The sequence below is a fragment of the Akebia trifoliata genome, chromosome 8, assembly GCF_017979445.1.
Source record: "Akebia trifoliata isolate Shusen 1 chromosome 8, ASM1797944v1, whole genome shotgun sequence".
In the NCBI taxonomy this organism is placed as follows: Eukaryota; Viridiplantae; Streptophyta; class Magnoliopsida; order Ranunculales; family Lardizabalaceae; genus Akebia; species Akebia trifoliata.
The window spans coordinates 2,074,301-2,095,266 of NC_141382.1; the positions used below are offsets into that span (position 1 = coordinate 2,074,301).

Below are 20,966 nucleotides of genomic sequence, written 5' to 3' on the forward strand. Positions count from 1 at the left end.
GAGTACTAGGGTTTCATCATGTGTTGATGACTCCACATAGAGGTACTTGTCAACAGAATTAAAAAAAAAAAAAAAAAAGACTCCAAATAGGTGTAATCTATTCTCGCTTTTAACGAAGATGGATACTCAAGTCATGGTTTTCAATTTTGGGTTCCCATCTCATCTTGTTCACGAATGATATCAAGATGATTCAGATTTGTCCTCGTCATCTCTTAGATTTGATAAATTCTTACAAATAAAAACCCTAAATGATGAAATTATTCAGTAAAGAAGAAAATACAGCCACTTGATCTAATTAGATGCTGTAGATTCATCCAATTTTAATTTCAATTTTTTTTTTTTAAAGGTATATTGTCATTTTAATAATTTCAATCTTAAAAGGGCATTCTGGATAATTTCGTGACAAAATTTTAAAGGGAAAATTATTAAAAGAAGGTAAAATATTTTAATATTTAAAAACAAATTTATATAAAAAAATTAAGTCAATTAGGCATTCCAGCGTTTTAAAGGCTAAATTGTTGGGGATGTTAAAGCAAATTATTAAAACGCTGGACAGCCAACGTAATTAGTGGTGGGCATTTTTGGTAAAGCAATGAATTTTAACATGTTAAAACGCTGGACGGAAAAAATAAATTTTGTTGTTGTTGTAAATATTAAAATATTTAACCCTCTTTGTTAGTAATTTTCCCAATTTTAAATTCTCGATTCTCTCGAGTCGGTCAGCAACGTGACTTTCGGTCAAGCGCGTTAGGAGACGTCATTCTTTAATTTTGTAAGGCTACTTCCGTCTATTTAATCGTTAGATTGGAAACCACGCCAGCAATTAAATATGGAAAATGCTGAACTAACTCCATTGGACACTGCGTTGAAGAGGCAGTCTACAGAGAACCATCGATTTTTTTCTTGTATCTCGAGGAAAAACATCTATAGTTCACTGCACACTAACACGTCACTGCAGTGTAGAGTGAAGACAGCTTAGAATGACTCATTAAAAAAAAGTAGTCAAAAGTCAAATAAAGTACAGAAACATACTAACTTGACTCACTACAATATTGCCTTCAGCACTGCGTTGACGTGGTTGTTTTCATGGAATCTTAGATGTCTTTTTCGAGATATTTTGGTTCTATCGAGGAAAATCGATGGTTCCATATCAAAACAGTGTTAAAGGTAGTGTTATAATGTGTCAGTGTAGTATTCCTCTAAATAATGTATGTTTTACAGAGCCGTCAGCAGTGTGTGTGTGAAGAGAAACCCTAATTTCGAATTCAATTACTATCTCGAAAAGAATCCAACGGCGGAGAGAGAAACCCTAATCTCGACCGATGCTTTGAGGTCGCTATTTAACTCCACGAGGTCTTCTTTTCTCTCTTCATTAGCTACACTATCAGTGAGTGGATTTCTTTAGATCTGCGGCTCAAGGTAAGATCTTCGGTTCTCTCTTTAGGGTTTGAGTTCTTAATTTTTCTTCGTTATTTAGATCTCTCCAAACTTGGATGGATTTCTTCGTTTGTATCATTTTATCAGTACGGCTAGATCCAACTTTGTTTGATCCGCTATTTTTTTTCCTTGGCTTGTGATTTGATATGTTTGTTTGATTTTGTGGTCTTAGATGTGAAGATGTTTGGTACTGTTTCTTTATGTAAAAATTATTAAATTAGTTTCTTAATTTCAGTTCCGGATCCGATTTCTTCGTTATTTGATCTCTCCAAACTTGGATAGATCTCTTTGTATGTATCATCTGTATCTGTTCTTAGTTTTTTAGTTTCTAATCTCTAGTTCCCACTAATAGTACGAATTTTATCTGTACGGATAGATCCAACTTTGTTTGATCCGCTATTTTTTTTGTTTGTAATTTGATCTGTTTGATTGATTCTGTGATCTTAGATGTGAAGATGTTTGGTACTGTTTAAAAAAAAAATTAGTTTCTTAATTTCAGTTCCGGTTCAGATGATTCTATATAAATGTTTGAAGGATCTTGTCATCTGTCTGTTTAATTTACTTTTGAATTATTTTCTATTTTGATCATCTGCGCTGTTTATCTACCATGAGATTTGGTTGTTTTATGGGTCTTCGGTTGTTTAGATCCTCATCTAGAAGTGATTTTGTTCTGTTTCTATTTTTTGTTTAAATTATTCAATATTTCATTATAAATTAGGGTTTTGAAAGTTTTTTTTTTCTGCTGTTTAATCTTTAGGTAAATGATATTACCACACCATTGTATTATGGATATCCACCATAATTGAATTTTATAATGAAATCATTTGTGGTTGTATTAATATTATAATAATGTGGATATATCACAGCCATATCTTATTTGTTTTATTTATTTATTTGTTTGTGTGAGGAAGGGAGGGAGTATGGTTGTCCTCCAAAGGTGAAATTGCCTATGGGAAGTGTAAACACATATTGGGCGAAGAATATTTGATTTACATTCATGGATTGTAGAATATTCTAAATTCTTTCATGGAGTGTAGAATATAATTATTTGAGCATTATGGTATGTTCTTCAAGAACAGTCTGCCTCATTTACATAGTTAAAAAAAAATTCCTAATTAACTCAAGAAATTTTTATACTACCCATGTTTACTCGATTTTTTTTTCTTAATCTCATTTTCTCACAAATTTTCATATATTTCCCAAGTTCATCTGAATTAACTGAACTTGCCCCTGCCAAATAATTCTGAACCTGAACTTGATTATCATGATTGTCTTTGGGTAATTCTACTGAATTTTTTATTTTAATTTTTGATTTGGACGAGTCTTGTGCAAGGCAACTGACATAGAAAAATTATTTCTTATTGTTTCTTGTTTTGGAGAATTAAGGATTTTATGGCTAAGTTTATAATCTTTTCTTGGGTTTTTATTTTTATAAATGATTTAATAGCCATTTTGTTTACAGTATGTATATTGTGTTATTTGAGTATCAGATGTTACTTGTTTATTCAGTTGCCAGTTTTTTATAATGTGTTGATTTACTTTTTATTTCTTGCAGTAACTTGCTAGTTCTATTCTAACAAAATGGGTAAAGAGAAGATTCACATCAGTATTGTGGTCATTGGTCATGTTGACTCTGGCAAGTCGACCACTACTGGTCATTTGATCTATAAGCTTGGAGGCATTGACAAGCGTGTGATTGAGAGATTCGAGAAAGAGGCAGCTGAAATGAACAAGAGGTCCTTCAAGTATGCCTGGGTTTTGGACAAGCTAAAGGCTGAGCGTGAACGTGGTATCACCATTGATATTGCTTTATGGAAGTTTGAGACCACCAAGTACTACTGCACTGTCATTGATGCTCCTGGGCATCGTGATTTCATTAAGAACATGATTACCGGTACCTCTCAGGCTGACTGTGCTGTCCTTATCATTGACTCCACCACTGGTGGTTTTGAAGCTGGTATCTCCAAGGACGGTCAGACCCGTGAGCACGCTTTGCTTGCCTTCACTCTTGGTGTTAAGCAGATGATTTGCTGTTGTAACAAGGTAACGTCTTTGGTTTATTGCATGTGTATCTCAAGAGTTTTTTTTTAAATTGATTTGTTTTTTGATATAATGAGTTGTCCTCCATTTTGTTGTAGATGGATGCCACCACCCCAAAGTACTCCAAGGCTAGATACGATGAAATTGTGAAGGAAGTCTCATCATACCTGAAGAAGGTTGGTTACAATCCCGACAAGATCCCCTTCGTCCCCATCTCTGGGTTTGAGGGTGACAACATGATTGAGAGGTCTACCAACCTCGATTGGTACAAGGGACCAACTCTCCTTGATGCTCTTGACATGATCAATGAACCCAAGAGGCCCACGGACAAGCCCCTCCGTCTCCCTCTTCAGGATGTTTACAAGATTGGTGGTATTGGAACTGTGCCAGTGGGTCGTGTTGAGACTGGTGTCATCAAGCCTGGTATGGTTGTCACCTTTGGTCCCACTGGATTGACCACTGAAGTTAAGTCTGTTGAGATGCACCACGAGGCTCTCCAAGAGGCTCTTCCTGGTGACAATGTTGGCTTCAATGTCAAGAATGTTGCTGTGAAGGATCTCAAGCGTGGGTTCGTCGCCTCCAACTCCAAGGATGATCCAGCAAAGGAGGCTGCTAACTTCACATCCCAAGTCATCATCATGAACCACCCTGGTCAGATTGGAAATGGATATGCCCCAGTTCTGGACTGTCACACCTGCCACATTGCGGTTAAGTTTTCTGAAATCTTGACCAAGATTGACAGACGATCTGGCAAGGAGATTGAGAAGGAGCCCAAGTTCTTGAAGAATGGCGATGCTGGATTTGTGAAGATGATTCCAACCAAGCCCATGGTGGTGGAGACCTTCTCCGAGTACCCTCCATTGGGTCGTTTTGCAGTGAGGGACATGCGTCAGACCGTTGCTGTTGGAGTCATCAAGAGTGTGGAGAAGAAGGACCCCAGCGGAGCCAAGGTGACCAAATCTGCAGCTAAGAAGAAGTAATTGAACCATGCATTTTCGAACAGGACAGGTACGGTCGATTTTGTTTTGTTCTCCATTAGTTGTGTTATTTTAAATGATTTTGATTTGTGTTATTAAGGTAGATTGAGAAACAAAGTTGGTTAGGATTCCAAACTTGTTATTTTAATTTTCTGTTTAAGAGTTTGATTTTGAATTTAATCAATGTCAGATTTGTCCAAATATCTGGATTAAATTGTGTTTTAATCTTAAATGCATGTTGTTACTGTTAATCTGTTTCACAAATAATTGTTTGATTTGGAGAGCTTCATCACCTGACCATCACTCCTTGGATCTTTATGTGGGAACTTTGATAAAATGATGGGGCTACTTCTTGTTAAGGATGAGAGAACCCTAGTCATGTTTTCCAGCAGATGTTCAATCAGATATTATGTGGCATGGAATGGTGGTCTATCTTATCTGTTGGTCCAAAGAATGGGTGTTTTTCTTAACAACGTAGCTCAGTGGTAGAGCCCTACTTGGGGATACATTATAATTATTGCTTCTGTTCTAGCTTCCCTTTATCTTTAGTTTTTGAACTAGCAGAATCGTGGGGCATAAAAAGGGCCCAAGGAAAAAGGATCCACTAATTCATTGGTGTGAGGCGTGCGTGACCCACAACTTTGAAAGAGTTAGGGGGGTTTGAGGCCCTATTTTAGTATATCTTACCCTTGTTCTTGCAAATTCCACCATCTTCAAGCCTAGAAAATCTTTACTTGAGATTTAAATATTTTAGAAACAAAATTTTGAGGTTGAAGGGTAAATTTTTTTTTTTTTTGCAAGTTAGGTCTGCCTTCGCATTTGGTCCATTTTGTTTGAACCTTGTTATTGAGTTCACCTTTGTGGCCATCCATAAACATGATCCAATTTTTTTATAAAAGAAATGTAATTGTTGCATGATTAATTTTTAATTTTGAAATTCGGTGATTCCAAGTTTTATTTATTTATTTGAATATTTTTCCAACTCAAATACTCTATGAGTAAATAAAGCTCCTGTTCCTTCGCTAGGATTTTCATGAAGACATGCACTCCCAACCCCACCCGGCGCTTGGGATTATTTGTCAATTTGTTAATAAGGTTTGTAGTTGACCTGAAAACTACAATTCAATCTTATCTTTAAGATAAATCAATGAAATCATAGATCATTTTGTTAAGTGTTTTCTTCACAAATTGGATAATTCAAATAGACAATCATGCAATAATTAAATTGGATGGATAGTGTTGCTTCTAACCATTGACAAAAATTTCTTCCAAAATTTGGTAAAATTCTAAGATGGGTTTTGGTAAGAATCCCAAATGCATCACTTTATTGTCCCTCACATTATCTTGATTTTAATTTATCCCAATTCACCAAATTGATGTCCTATCATAACTTGCACCAAATTTTCCCCATCTTTTTTTTTATTGAACTTCCCTGAACTAACCCCAACCCCATTAACCAAATTGAAGCCTGTTATAACTCCATCTATATTTATTTAGTCTTGGCTTATCAATTGGCAAGTGCAATCATCAATCAAACAGTCATGATCATATGATAATGTTAGATTTAATTGGTTTATGGAATTTGTTTTCAAACTTGTGACATTCCCCTGACCTTGGTCTTCTTTAATAGATTAAATTAAAAGGACCCATCTTCACTCCAATCCCAAAATCATTTATTTTTTCTCCCTCAATCCAAGTCTTATCTTCAACCAATATCGTGGATAAAACTATTTTATCTACTTTTAATCTTCAAATCTCAAGGTAAGATAGGTTTTTAAAAATATAAAATAATATAATTTTTTATTAAAAAATTAAAAATTCTAAGGTTTTTTCCGAAATAATTTATCATGGAGATTAAAAAGCTCGATGGTGGATTTTTTAAATTTTTTTATTATATGAGAGTGATTACAGCGATGGTATTTAAAATATTCACCAAAACATGCAAGGGGAGGGGTAGCTAAAAAATCCCAAGAAAATGTATCCCTAGGAGTAAGTGTGCCAATCCCTAAAAGATCAGTATTGATCTCTAGGAAATCCGTGATTCTCCTCTTATCCTAACCATCTATTTGATGGAAGAAGACCCCTTGTGGCACAGATCCAATGAATGAGAGAGAACTATCTTGGAAAAAACAAATTAACATTTTAGCCTCTTGTGATCGTGAGTTAGATCTGATTTAAAAAAATAAATAAATAATAAAAAATAGTTTTTTTCCTTCTTCAAGATCTATGTCTTTGAAAGTTAATGGCTACTAAACACCCAATATTTTAAGTGTGGGATCTAAGTGTATGGCTGATGTGCCACTCTTTCAACCATTGGATCTGTATTACAGGATGCTACATGAACCGTGTGCTACAAGGGATCCACTTCCCTATTTGATGGGGAGCCACAATTGTCACTAAAAAAGCCTAGTAGGAAAGAGAATGCTTCATTGTGGCACTCTAAACGCTAATTTCAATAATCGAATTAATTGATCTCAAAATGAAAAATTCTCCAACTAATTTTCCTAAAAGCATATCTTTCAATTATAATTGATATCGTGAGCAACAAAGAAATGACTCATTGAAACTAACTTTGATGTTAGTTGTTCTTCTTTCTTCTCTTCAATTTATGCTTTAACTTCGTCTCCATCGTCTCTACACTTAACATTTCATCTTCAACCACATAATTTTAAAAGAAGTGGGAAAACAGTCGAAATTTTGAGTATTAATTACAAATGGAAACCATTGGGTTATTTTTCAAAAAGATATGCAAAGGTTGACACCCTTATTATACGCTATTTACTTAGTCTCGGTAAAAAAATAATAACATTTTTTTAGTAAATAAATTATTATTTTTTAACTATGAAAAGGTTGTTTTCTTGTATTTATTTGATGAAATATCGATTTAAGTAGTATTGTTAGCATTAGCATTTAAAAAATAATAATAATTACTAGAACAAGTACAAAATATGATTCGATAAATATTTTGGAATATATACTCTTATGGTAACGTAAATATTTTGGAATGTGAATAATGTCATGACCATTTTAAGATCCCTCGTCCATGAGTTGGTAAAATTTTTTTTTTTTTTTGAATCATGCTTTTAAAATTTGGTATTTCGTCTTGTCGTGTATATCAAGTTGACTGGTAGGAGTGACTCATTCCCTACTAAATAAATCACTTAACTCAATTAATAATTATTTATTAATATGCATTTTATTTATAATAGTAAAAGATGTTTGGATGAAAAGACCATATTTACGTTTAGATAATAAACAAATGTTTAAATTACCCATTAATTATTTTAATAAAAAAATACAAAAAAATCGATTGACTTCACCACTATTTTAAAAAGAATCGTGATAAAATGACTACCTACATGACATACTCAATGACATCCCTAATGTGACATGTTTGAGAATTGTAAATCTGCACTCATCGAAATACAAATTTGCAGATCTACGATTCCTGGACATGTCAGTAAGGGGTGTCGATTGAGTATGCCACGTGGAGTAGTCAAATTATCACGATTCTTCTAAAATTACTGAATGAGTCATGTTTGACCTGAGACAACTCAATGTGAAGGACGATTCACGTTTAAAATCCTTCTCGGACGAGTCATATCTCGATCTCGAACGATTTTTAAAAATATGGTCCGTTTGACGAGGGAAATGAGTCAGACATCATTCTGCAATTGTGTGAAGGGCACTTTCGTCTTTCCATCGTTCAATGGAAACCATGTCTGCACGGCATCATGTGATCACTATCTCGAGAAGAATCCAACGGTGGAGAGAGAAAACCTAATCTCAAACGATGCTTTGAGATCACTATTTAAATCCATTGGGTCTTCATTTTTCTTCCTCTTCCTTCGCTACACTATCGGCGAGGCGAGTTCTATAGTTCCGCAGCTCAAGGTCAGATCTTCGGCCCTTCTCTCTCTCTCTTTTATGGTTTGAGTTATAATCTTCTTCGTTGTTTTGATCTTTCAAAACCTCGATAGTTTTCTTCGTATGTATCATCTGAATCAGTTCTTAATTTGAATAGCTAGGGGTTTGAGTTTTATCTGAACGATTAAATTCAACTTTGTTTGATACGCTAGTTGTGTTTTTGTGATTTGTTGGTGTTTGATAGAATTTTGTGTTCTTAGATGTGAATATGTTTGTTACCGCTTTTTATTTTTTTAATTAGTTTATTGAGTTTAGTTCCGGATATGATGTTCTTCATCCATGCACTTATCTAACATGTTTGCAGGATCTTCTAATCTGTTTGTTTTATTTACTTTTGAACTATTTTCTATTTTGATTATCGGCGTTGTTCATCGACCGTGAGATCTGTCTTCGATTGCGTTGATGTGCGATTTCCTCTGTTTTTTTTTTTTTGCGTTGGCTTCGCTTGATCGGATCCTCATCTAGAAGTGATTTTGTCTTGTCTTTCTCTTTCATTGTTTAAGTTATTGAAATTTCCATTCAGAATTAGGGTTTCTGTATAGATTTGTTTGCTGTTTTATCTTAGGGAAATTATGTTACAGACACCATTTAATTACGAATGTACACCATAAATCCGTAAGCGAATTGATTTTAGTCACAAAAGCTTATTCTAAATGGTGTTATTGTTGAAAAAATAACACACGTGTGTGTGAAGTGGATCTTATGGTTGCAGGGAAGGATCTAGCCTGGTTAGCTAACCCGGTATCTGAGTTTTCTGCTGTTTGAGTTGCCCATGTTATCAGGCTTGGTTTGTCATCCAGAGATTAAGTTGCCTCTGGAAACATAAATATATAATCTTGTTAAAACTTCAACTTGTGGTTTGGAGTTCAGTGAGTCTGCAATATACTAAATTTCCTAATAAGAGCATTTTTTTAGTTAAAGAAGTTGCATTAGGAGTTTGAAAAAAAATGCCAAAAAGGGTTTTTTTTTTTTTAAATCACGTGTTTACTAAAAAAGTGGATTTTTTTTTACATTATCCACTCCTGCTTTATGTTTCAGCCTATCCCTCTACCTTAAATTTTCTCAAATTTTTTTCTGAAACTCCCTGGAATTTATATTAACTAACTGAAAAAATTGCTGATCTGAACTTGGTTACTACTGTTGTATTTAGACAATGTGCCTTAACTTTTTATTTTATTGAAAATACTGCAATTATACTCTGAAGAAAAACTATTTCTTATCGTTTCTTATATAGGAGAATTGGGAATTTATATATATATAATTTTGTATGTTCTTTATTGGTTTTTTTTCACTCTTGGATTATGGTTTTGATGAAGGATTTAAAATGCTTCCTTCTTGTTTACATTTTGAATGCTGTTTTTGTTGATTATCATATATTTTATTATTATTTATTTCTTTGGTTACTTGTTATTAATGGTGGGTTGATTTTCTATTTATTACCTGCAGTAACTTTCTAGTCCTAACAAATGGGTAAAGAGAAGATTCACATCAGCATTGTGGTCATTGGTCATGTTGACTCTGGCAAATCAACCACTACGGGTCATTTGATCTATAAGCTTGGAGGCATCGACAAGCGTGTGATTGAGAGATTCGAGAAAAGAGGCGGCTGAAATGAACAAGAGATCCTTCAAGTATGCCTGGGTTTTGGACAAACTCAAGGCTGAGCGTGAACGTGGTATCACCATTGATATCGCTCTATGGAAGTTTGAGACCACCAAGTACTACTGCACCGTCATTGATGCTCCTGGGCATCGTGATTTCATTAAGAACATGATTACTGGTACTTCTCAGGCTGACTGTGCTGTCCTCATCATTGACTCTACCACTGGTGGTTTTGAAGCTGGTATCTCCAAGGACGGTCAGACCCGTGAGCACGCTCTGCTTGCCTTCACCCTCGGTGTTAGGCAGATGATTTGCTGTTGTAACAAGGTAACTTCTTGGTTTGTTGCATTTGTATCTCGAGTTTTATTTATTTATTATTATTATTATTTATAAATTGATTTGATTTTTGATATAATGAGTTGTCCTCCATTTTGTTGTAGATGGATGCCACCACCCCAAAGTACTCCAAGGCCAGATACGATGAAATTGTGAAGGAAGTCTCATCATACCTGAAGAAGGTTGGTTACAATCCTGACAAGATCCCCTTCGTCCCCATCTCTGGGTTTGAGGGTGACAACATGATTGAGAGGTCTACCAACCTCGATTGGTACAAGGGCCCAACCCTCCTAGATGCTCTTGACATGATCAATGAGCCCAAGAGGCCCTCGGACAAGCCCCTCCGTCTCCCTCTTCAGGATGTTTACAAGATTGGTGGTATTGGAACTGTGCCAGTAGGTCGTGTTGAGACTGGTGTCATCAAGCCTGGTATGGTTGTCACCTTCGGTCCCACCGGATTGACCACTGAAGTTAAGTCTGTTGAGATGCACCACGAGGCCCTCCAAGAGGCTCTTCCTGGTGACAATGTTGGCTTCAATGTCAAGAATGTTGCTGTGAAGGATCTCAAGCGTGGGTTCGTCGCCTCCAACTCCAAGGATGATCCAGCGAAGGAGGCTGCCAACTTCACATCCCAAGTCATCATCATGAACCACCCTGGTCAGATTGGAAATGGATATGCCCCAGTTCTGGACTGTCACACCTGCCACATTGCAGTTAAGTTTGCTGAAATCTTGACCAAGATTGACAGACGATCTGGGAAGGAGATTGAGAAGGAGCCCAAGTTCTTGAAGAATGGTGATTCTGGATTCGTGAAGATGATTCCAACCAAGCCAATGGTGGTGGAGACCTTCTCTGAGTACCCTCCATTGGGTCGTTTTGCAGTGAGGGACATGCGTCAGACCGTTGCTGTTGGAGTCATCAAGAGTGTAGAGAAGAAGGACCCCAGCGGTGCCAAGGTGACCAAGTCTGCAGCCAAGAAAAAGTAAACCATGCTTTTTCGTGGTTGAGTTATATTTTTAATTTTAGTTTGATTTCCGTTGAAAAAACAAATTTGATGTTAAGATACTAAACTTAAAATTTAAAGTTATGGTTATGAATTTGAATTAAGTCCTGTTACATTTGTCTGAATATTTGGATTAAATTATGTGTTTCAGCTTTAAATATGATGCTGATGCTGGTCACTGTTCATTGTCACAGCTCTTGGTTTTAATGGATTTAAGTCTTGAACCTCTTTTATTTATTTATTTTTGGTTTTTCTAACACGTTTGAAAGAGATTTCCTTGTCTGGCTAACACCACTCCTTGCATCTTTTGTGGTTGAGTGGAAGTATGGTATGGTTGAATCAAATTGTGATTGATGTGTTGACACCGCCCTTGCTTTAAACTGTATGATCACTGATCCATTCCACGAACTGTGGGATTGTTTGTTATAACTGTAGTTGTTGGGGGGAGGGGGAGGGGGATGGGGAGTAACCGACTTCAAATGGGCACAATGAAGAGTGAGTATTGTTGAAGTTGGTAAAAATTTATGAGTCGTGCTGGAGTGGGAGGTTCAATCATGAGGTGGTGACTTCATCATTATTCAAAATTTATCCCAATAGGGGAAAAGCTGATTTTCTTCTCTTGTAAATTAATGAAAATTGAGTCTCTGATGAATGTACATGGTAAATTTTACAGCAAGGACAAAAAAGATATGGGGTTTTGCTCTTGCCACATTTTACTCATGAAAATTAAGCCAAAATCCATTGATTTTTTCTTCTTAGAATCGACTTTAACATCAAGACAATGATAATGTCTGCAATAATAATTATCACTGTGCATCATTTTCATTGCTATATTCGAAAATATCTACCCCAAAACGTTTTCTAGTTTTTGTCAAGGGTATGGTCGATATTTTATCACTCTCAAGAAAAAGATGAGAGTTTTAGGGTGGTGTAGGATGTTGGGTGTTTATTTAAGAAATCAAATTACATTTTTTATGTATCACCAAAAATTTTCTTGTATTTTTTTACGTATATATAAAACTTTTCTGAATTGATCTCAAATCTTAATTAACCAAATTGAAGCCTGTTGTTATAACTTACCTGAGTTGGAACTTATTTATCAACATTTAGGGCTGGTAATATATCCGTTTACTCAACTCATCCTACTCGAGTTATCAGTAACTCATTTATCAACATTTAGGGCTGGTAATATATCTGTTTACCCTAGGGGTGCAACTTGGTTCGGGTTAGAATAAAATTAGAACCGAACCGATCTTGATCGGTTTCATTATATAAAAACCAAAATCGAACCGAATTATTTTAGAACCAAACCAATCCAAACCGACCTTATTTTGGTTTGGTTCGGTTCGGTTCCATGGGTTGCCAAGGAAGAATTAAAATTCCCTCATCTCTCCCACTGTTAGGTTGTTTTATAGCTTGAGAGAGAGAGAGAGAGAGAGGGAGAGAGGGACGCACCGTCGCAGTCGCAGTCGGGGACGCAGAGAGAGAGAGAGAGAGAGAGAGAGACGCACCGTCGCAGGACACCGTCCCAGGTCTCATCGTCGCTGCCTCTGCCGCTATCGTTGCCTTTGCCTCTACCGCAGCCGTTGCCGCATCCGCATCGCACCATCACAGATGTAGAGAGAGAGAGAGAGAGAAAGAGAGAGAGAGAGAGAGAGAGAGAGAGAGAGAGAGAGAGAGAGAGAGAGAGAGAGAGAGAGAGAGAGAGAGAGATGAGACGTTGGCTGCCGGTCGCAGTCGCAACCACAGGTCGAGAGACGAAAGGTTAGAGACGAGAGAGAGAGTGTGAGAGAGAGACGAGGATTGGGTTGGGTAGTTTTATAAAAAAAGTAAAAAAATTAAATTAAAAATTAAAATATAAATTTAATATTTTATTTTATATTAATATTGGTTTAGTTTCGGTTTGTTTCGCATTTTTATATTATCTGAACCGAGAACCGAATCGAAGTTATCGGTTCTTTATTTTATAAACCCGAAATCGAACTGATATCCATTTAAATCGAATCAAACCAATCCAAATTCTACGGTTTGGTTCGATTCTCGATTTGAACCGAATTAAGTTGCACCCCTAATTTACCAGACTCATCCTACTCGAGTAATCCATAATTATTTTTATGATTGATAAGGATATGGGTCTCATCCAACCTGATTATCCGAGTTTAATAATTAATATGATAAATTTATAATTAAATATATGTATTACAAAAAATTAAGATTTTCTACCTTGTTCATAAATATATGTATATATCTGACTTGGATATTTGCATGAAATTTGGGTAGACATGAATATCCTTTAAAAAAAGAAGATAAAAAATCGGAGCTTCATCCAACCAAAACACACGACCCATTGCCAGCCCTATCAACATCTATTGAGCATTGGCTTATCAAGTGGTAAGAGCTTTTATCAATCAGGAGGTCACGATTGGATGATCATGCTAGATAAAAAAAACTACTATCTTGCTTACGACTACATAACATCTGTTCCCCTACTGATTCCTTTCTTAACTGTGAAGGCAGAAAAAGCTCTTGTTGAAATTTGAGATGCTCTTTGCTTTAAAAATGATTACAAGTCCTTTGGCCTTGGTCTTCGCTAATATATTAAGTGAAAATGAACCCACCTTCAATCTCTATTTTAAAAAAATATTTGATTTTTTTATTTTCTTGCTCTCTCAAAATCAGTCCTTTTTCAAACAATCTCGTGCATGAAATATTTGACTTTAAATTTTCAAACTAATGATTCTATCTACTTCAACTTTCAAAGGTAAGATAGACTTTTTGGAAAGTAGAAAATAATAGAATTATAAGTAGAAAAATTTAAATTTTTTTTGCAAAAGGTTTAGACTACGTTAAAAATAATAAGATTATATATGTTTTCTCGAAAGGAAGGTTAAAGATCAAGGCATTCAGGTCTAGTGGCAAGTTGAGTCGTAATAAGTTTCTTAAGAAGGGTAGGTCAAGTGTTCGAAGTCCAATTGACCCACTGAACTAGTTGCACGTAGAACTCTCAGAGGGGGTGGTGCGTGCAACCATGAGATTAGTCTCACCCAAAGGGTGGGGATACCCACGATAAGAAAAAAAAAAAAAGGGTATTCAGGTCATTTTATCAATGTGAAGATTGTGATCAAGGAGCATATCATCTATTCTAAAATAGATGGAGGGGGTATCTTGAATATTCACCAAAATATGGAGGGGTATTTCTAAATTATTCCCAAAAAAACGAAGTAGAAGTGAGAATGTTTCATCGTGCCACCCTCAACGCTACTTCCGGTCATGGAAAAAACTGAATTAACTGAACCCAAAATGGAAGACTCTTCAACCAAATCTCCAAATGAAATTCCTTCAATTACAATTGAGATCGTGAGCGACGAAGAAATGACTCTCATCGAAACTGCCTTCGCTGCTACCCGTTCTTCTTTCTCTTCTTCTGCTTCTGCTTCGACTCGATCGTCTCTCAGCTCATCAGCATTTTCATCTTCATCTCAGTTTAAAAGAAATGTGAGATCGATCCAATCCATCAGTAGTAATTCCAAAAGGAGATTATTTGATAGTTTTTCAGAAAGATCTAAAACTGTAGATATTGAAGATTTGGGAGACTTAAAGGGTTCCAACCAGAAGAAAATGAAAGTTCTCGATTCCTTCTTAAATCGATTTCGAAGAAAAATGGGCCTTTCGGTGACTGATCTCACTTCTTCGGTACGATTTTTTCTTTTTTTTTTTCGATTGAGATTTGTTTTTGTTGGTTCATGTGTTGCTTTAAAAAAAAAAATGGTTTTGATAGAAAAGTTATTTCAAGAAACACTGAAACAGTAAAGATTATAGAGTGAAATACCCATTTTACCCCTATCTTAATAGACAGACTAAAATTTAACAACAGTATAAAACCTGATTTGGTAAAAATTTTTGAATGTGTACTGTCATGGTAATTTTGAGATCTCTCACCCATGAGTTGGTTAATTCTTTGTCTATACAAAAAGCTTATTGACTCAGGCCGAGTTTTATTGAATCAGCCAACATTTTCAGAATAACGAATGTGTTATATAGGATCTTGAGTGAGTCACGGTGAAGAATGATTTCACATTGATAATCCTGCTAATTCGTGTAGGATACTGAGATGACTCAGTCACTCAGGCAAGTCATCTCAATCTTGGTGGACAAATTTTAAAAACATGTTTGTTTTTAATGCCGAAGTGACCTCAAGATTGTACCTCATATCTCACTTTCCTGACATGGAAGTATAAGAACCATAAATGTTTTTCATCGAGATACGAGTGAATACTCAGAGAGCACTCCTCTCATATAAGTTCAACGGCCTAATACAATTTAAATTTATTTATCTTTAGATGACTATAATTATTTTTTATTGTAAGTTGGATTTACTAGATACTCTATAGCATAATTTCTATTCTATATAGATAACAAACATTTAGATCAATAAAAATATTTAATTATTTTATATAAAATGAATAAAACCGATTGACTTGGCCGATATTTTCAAAATATTGGACAAATCAACTCGAATGAGTTGACGTAATGGGCGATTCTCATTGTGAATCTACCATCCCACCCAAGTTGCCTTTGAGAATGGGATGACTCGCACGAGTCATATTGGTCTTGGATGAGTTTGAAAACCATGATTCTGATAATACCGGTATGAGTTTTGGTGTTATTTGACATAACATTTGGATCTTTTTTTTGGATGAGATTGTTGACAAACCCTCGATCGTGGTCTTCTGTGAGAGACTAATGGAAAATGACTGCAACACCCTCGTAATTATTAGAGTATTAGTTATGTTGTTGTGCATTAAGGTGTATTAATACTCTAGTAGTGTTGAACCTCTTAAATCCTAAAGGTTTAAGAGAAGGTGACCTCAATATCCCTCCAATGTCACAATTTCAAGCAAGGATTAGGAGCTACCAAATAAATCAATGAGCAGAAAGTAAACTAATCTTATCCTCAACTTACATTACTTTATTTCCTTAAAGCACTTATAACATTTGAACATTTGGTGTGAATGATATATATCTAAGAATAATGATTTTCTGATGCCCATCGTACGTGGAATGTGCTAGAATCAAATATTCTTTTCCTCGGGATACACAACTGCACATATTTATGGTCATGTACAGTTGTGTATCCCAAGGGAAAAATCTATGGTTCTAGACCATGCCATGTCAGGGTGTGTGCGTAAAAAAATCACGACTTTATATCTAATTATTTTTGTTGAACTAGATGATATAGATATATTATGTTGTTTATTTTATAGAGTATCTTTGCTTATATGTTAGTATGAGTGTTGCTTGGTGTCATAAAGTTATATTTTTGTTCAAAAAATAGATATGAACTTATTAAGATTTTGCTTCTATTCTACTTCTTATAATTAGGAGTGGTGTGAAAAACAAATGGAATTTGTTCTTCTTTATGGCAAGCCAAGAATTAATAAAGCTATGAAAGCAGGTAGAGCACGCCACGCTAAACTTGAAGAAGAGGTAATCTGTCAACTCTATATGAAATTTAATTTGATTTATCATTAACTTTAATCTAACCATTCTCTAATCAAATAAAGAATTAATATCGAAACATTTCAGTTAAAAGCGATAATCAAGAAATTTTGTTTCACATTTAAAACAAAAACTAGAATTCACTAGTTTTCTGCCTTAAATTCTTTCTTTAGTTTTGTTTATACAAGTACGTCCCACAAAGTCCATCCAAAAAATTTCACAAATTTTGTAAAATTTCACAAGTTATCGATCTTTAGATATTCTAAAGCTTTCTTAATTATTAGCATTCCTACATTTACAACATAATTTTACATATTTTCTTACTAAAATATGATTTGTTTATGTCGAGTAGCATAGTTTTGCTCTTTTTGTTATGTTGTCGGCTTTGTCTCAGATTTTCCATGGAAGTTACTTTTATACTTAATAATTGCACTTCTAAGTCTCTTTGTAAGTTATCCAATTCAATCAAACTATTTCTTAAAAATGCTCATATCCAATGTTAATAAAAGGGTCAATGTCCAAGTTACATGATTTCAAAACGCTTTCTGAAATTGTATCATTTGAATAAGCAGGTTGTGAAGAAAGTAAAAGTTCGTAGCACATCAATTGAAGATGTTTGGGCTGCAAAGTTCGTGAATTTTCTCATCTGTGCAAATCAATTATCAATCCAAGGATTAACCCGCGAGCTTCCTCTGTAAGTTGGGTTATTTTTTATTATTTTATGATTTCATATCTGGCACGTATCAATGCGAATTACTTTTATTGGACATTTAGTTTAGATTCTAGAATTTAATTCTTGCCCATAATCCGATTCTAGAATCAGATGTCACGTTTGGTTCGATAGTGATGCTACCATGATCAGAATTATAAAACGGCTATAACTAGAAAACTCCATAGGACCTGTTTCTTGCGATTTTGTAATCTGTTTCTTGTGCTATTGTGAGATTTTTTCAGTAGGTATTATAATATTTTGTATCACAATTATAGAAACAAGGTCAACAATAGATTTTGACAATTTAAAATCAGAATCTACATGCTTACTTGCTAAGTGATTTTACTTCTTTGGAATTTCAGAATAGGTTTTGTGAATGGTGTATGGGTGGTGGGAGTGATTGATGAAATCCGAATGCCATTAACAGAAACTCCTCGAAAGGCTTTATTGGTAGAGACGAAAACTCGTTGTCAACCTACTCTTCCTACTGATCCACAAAAAAGAAATGGAAGGTATGGATCTTCTATTATTTGCTTCCATTGTTTGTGTAGTAGACATGTTTCACAGTGTCCTTTTGAGGTTGCTTTCTAATCTAATTGCTCTTTAAAATCAATTTTACAAATTAGATCTACCAACAACTTTGTTCACTTTTGCCTTGGCAGGTTTCAATTAATGTGCTACAAGTATTTGTGGGATAGTGTAGTTACTGATAACTTTCCTGCAAACAAGTTCTTTAATTACTTTGGGTTGAATCCTCAATTTATTCTTTCTGAAGAAATACAAGAGCGTGCTGCTAGCTTGAGTTTTCCGACAAAGGTGAAGTTTCCTCTTAATATTTAGTGGTCCATGTGTCTGAATTAGTGCACGATGACTTTGTTTCTTTCACATGAAACCTTGTGAGATTTCTTAATCACAAAAATATGATGGATCAAACTCAAATATTTGGAACTAAATTGAATTCGATAACCAACTACTACTTGAACTGCTAGCCCCCCTACCCCCCCACCCACCCACCCACCCACCCGCACGCACATGTGCACACATACATATACACACATTTACTCTTTTTTTCAGTAAGTCATGCAAATTCATGTAAATGCTACCAATTGAATTTTAAGGATCAAGACTTGAACAATCCATGCTGAACATTACTGCATCAAGGGCAAGAAGCTTGTTTTCACCATAAGGTGAAAACAAAGCATTTTCCAACATGTGATCTTTGTAATTAATTTATCTCCATTTTGCATGTGCAGACCCTTGAAGATTTACTGAAGAGCTTCAGAACTACATGTTGTACACTACCTCTGGCTCACAACGAGCTTATGTTGAGGTGATAAATTTTTTATAGTCAAAATGATTTTTGATCCACATCTATCATGAAAAAGAAAGAAGAAAAAAAATTCTGGCCAATTGCACGTATTTGAGCAACAAAATAGAATCATGGGAATGTTATTAGAATGGCAATTTTAGCACTTAAGGAGGATGTCGACTACCTCATACAGGTGCAGTAGCATATTGTATGCAGTGGAACCTGCCATACTGAGGATTCCACATAGGAACCTTGAAAATGTTGCATTTGATGTATGTATGGCATCGAGGAAGTATTTCATATAAGATAAACGAATCTTTGAAGTAACAAAATTAGTTTAATGGTTAATTTAATGTCAAAAAATATTACATTGATATGTTACAACACATTTCGGGCATCATTCTGAATATTCAAATTTTAGTAACTTTTTTTTTTGTACGTATCGATAATTTTTTTGTATGTTTCACAAGAACCAAAACATTGTCACACATTTGTAATTTTGCACGGTTTAGTTCCTGTATGTCAGAAAACTAGAATGTATGGTACAATTTTTCATCATTGAGGAAGCATAAGATTTTCTTTAAAGTTTTAGTGTGGCAACCAATGCATTTCTTTGTTTGTTTGTTTTGTTATAGATATGAATTCCAAGAAGATCATTCATTGCTTGGAGAAGACCCCTTCACATACAATTCAGATTGGCTCAAGAGTCAGATTCAATTCCATCTCGAGTTTTGGTTGGGAGAGCGAGAAGCCATTCCTGTCCCACCCGATGAGCGCTGGAAATGCCAATCCCAGTTCTGTCAGTTTGCTTCCATATGCCCATCAAGCAACACCACCACTGATAGTACACCACGGAGCTAGAATATAAGCAACAACATTATCCTCTCATGTTGTTTCCATCGATTTCCCAAAACGTGTATCGGGATCTACACTTTGAACCCCATCATATCTTCGAAGATGAGTGGTGGATTATTTACGTCTAACATGTCATTGTTGTCTACAGAGTTGCTAAGTTCTCTGTAACTGTTCTATTCTTTTTATATGTCTGTGGTATTGCCACTCACAGACTTTGTTGTTGTGTAGTAATGGTTTCCTTATTTATTCTATTTTTTTTTTCCTGTAAAGATGATATAATTAAGAACTAATTGAACCTATGTGCTTTTGTCATTGATTCGAGTTGGTGGACATGGACGAGGAAATAAATCAAATGAAACTTTCCACCCTTCAAAACAAGTAAATTAATTGAAACTAAAACTTTCAAGATACCCCAGCGAAACCTTCGGATCAAAAGTAATCTTGAAGCATCACCATATCTTGTCCAAATACAGAATTGATATTCAAGTAACATTTCAATTAGTTCATAATTTTGCCACATAGATCTCTAAAAGAATTCCCTTCTTTTATTATATTAATTGAAAGATTTATGTGACAAGGTTAGAGGCGTGGGATTACGATTACGATCAATGTGAGGTTGCAAATAAGTTTTGTTCTAGTAATATTAAAAAATTATAATGCATTATAGGAAAATAATTCACCAAATTATTTAATATGAATTCACTTAATCTATCCTCATTGAGGGTTGGCTCATCTAATGGTGAGGGCATTTATCAATCGATGGTCATGACGATGATCGCGATAGATTTAATTGGTTTATGCAAAGCTACTATCTTGCTTATTACGACTACATAATATTTATTCCATTTCTGACTTACTCGTTAAGGTAGGGAAAAAATGGAGGGAAAAGGTGTTGATTTAAAGTAGAGATGAATATTTGAGATACCCCTCCTTTTAAAACTTATGAGATGCCCCTTGACCACAATCTTATCTAAGAGATTAATAGAGAATGACCCAAATGCCCTCATCCTCAACCTCTAACAAAAGATTTTTCCTTTTAGAATCAGTCATCTTCAACATTTTAGGTAAAAAATTCTTTCTCAAGACAATATACAATGTTTAGGGGCATAGTAAACAATGAAAATTTGAATAGATGTAGGGCTTTCTATATAAGATTAAGGCAAATTGATGAAAAAATTTCAACCTTAAGATTTATTTACTCTAACCTTCAAACCTCAAAAGTAAGGATATTTGAGAAAGTATAAATAACGGAATTTTGGGTAGAAAAAT

The 20,966-nt window shown here is 34.9% G+C and overlaps 3 protein-coding genes across 3 annotated transcripts; all 3 read left to right on the forward strand.

The window, feature by feature from the left end:
• The first annotated feature begins 1,261 nt into the window (after positions 1-1,261).
• On the forward strand, positions 1,262-4,705 carry LOC147395379 (elongation factor 1-alpha). The gene is made up of 3 exons (XM_086450386.1): positions 1,262-1,419; positions 2,993-3,480; positions 3,576-4,705. The coding sequence occupies exons 2-3, from the start codon at positions 3,019-3,021 to the stop codon at positions 4,455-4,457; spliced, it is 1,344 nt and encodes a 447-aa protein (XP_086306512.1). The 5' UTR covers positions 1,262-1,419; positions 2,993-3,018; the 3' UTR covers positions 4,458-4,705.
• A 3,483-nt stretch (positions 4,706-8,188) lies between these two features.
• Positions 8,189-11,435, forward strand: LOC147395380 (elongation factor 1-alpha-like). The gene is made up of 3 exons (XM_086450442.1): positions 8,189-8,348; positions 9,828-10,310; positions 10,424-11,435. The coding sequence occupies exons 2-3, from the start codon at positions 9,993-9,995 to the stop codon at positions 11,303-11,305; spliced, it is 1,200 nt and encodes a 399-aa protein (XP_086306568.1). The 5' UTR covers positions 8,189-8,348; positions 9,828-9,992; the 3' UTR covers positions 11,306-11,435.
• Positions 11,436-14,505: 3,070 nt separating this feature from the next.
• LOC147395381 (exonuclease V, chloroplastic-like) lies at positions 14,506-19,987 on the forward strand. Its single transcript, XM_086451397.1, has 7 exons — positions 14,506-15,015; positions 16,705-16,809; positions 17,394-17,515; positions 17,896-18,045; positions 18,196-18,349; positions 18,787-18,863; positions 19,478-19,987. Exons 1-7 carry the CDS (start codon positions 14,593-14,595, stop codon positions 19,701-19,703), a joined length of 1,257 nt encoding a protein of 418 aa, XP_086307523.1. The 5' UTR covers positions 14,506-14,592; the 3' UTR covers positions 19,704-19,987.
• Positions 19,988-20,966: the final 979 nt, after the last annotated feature.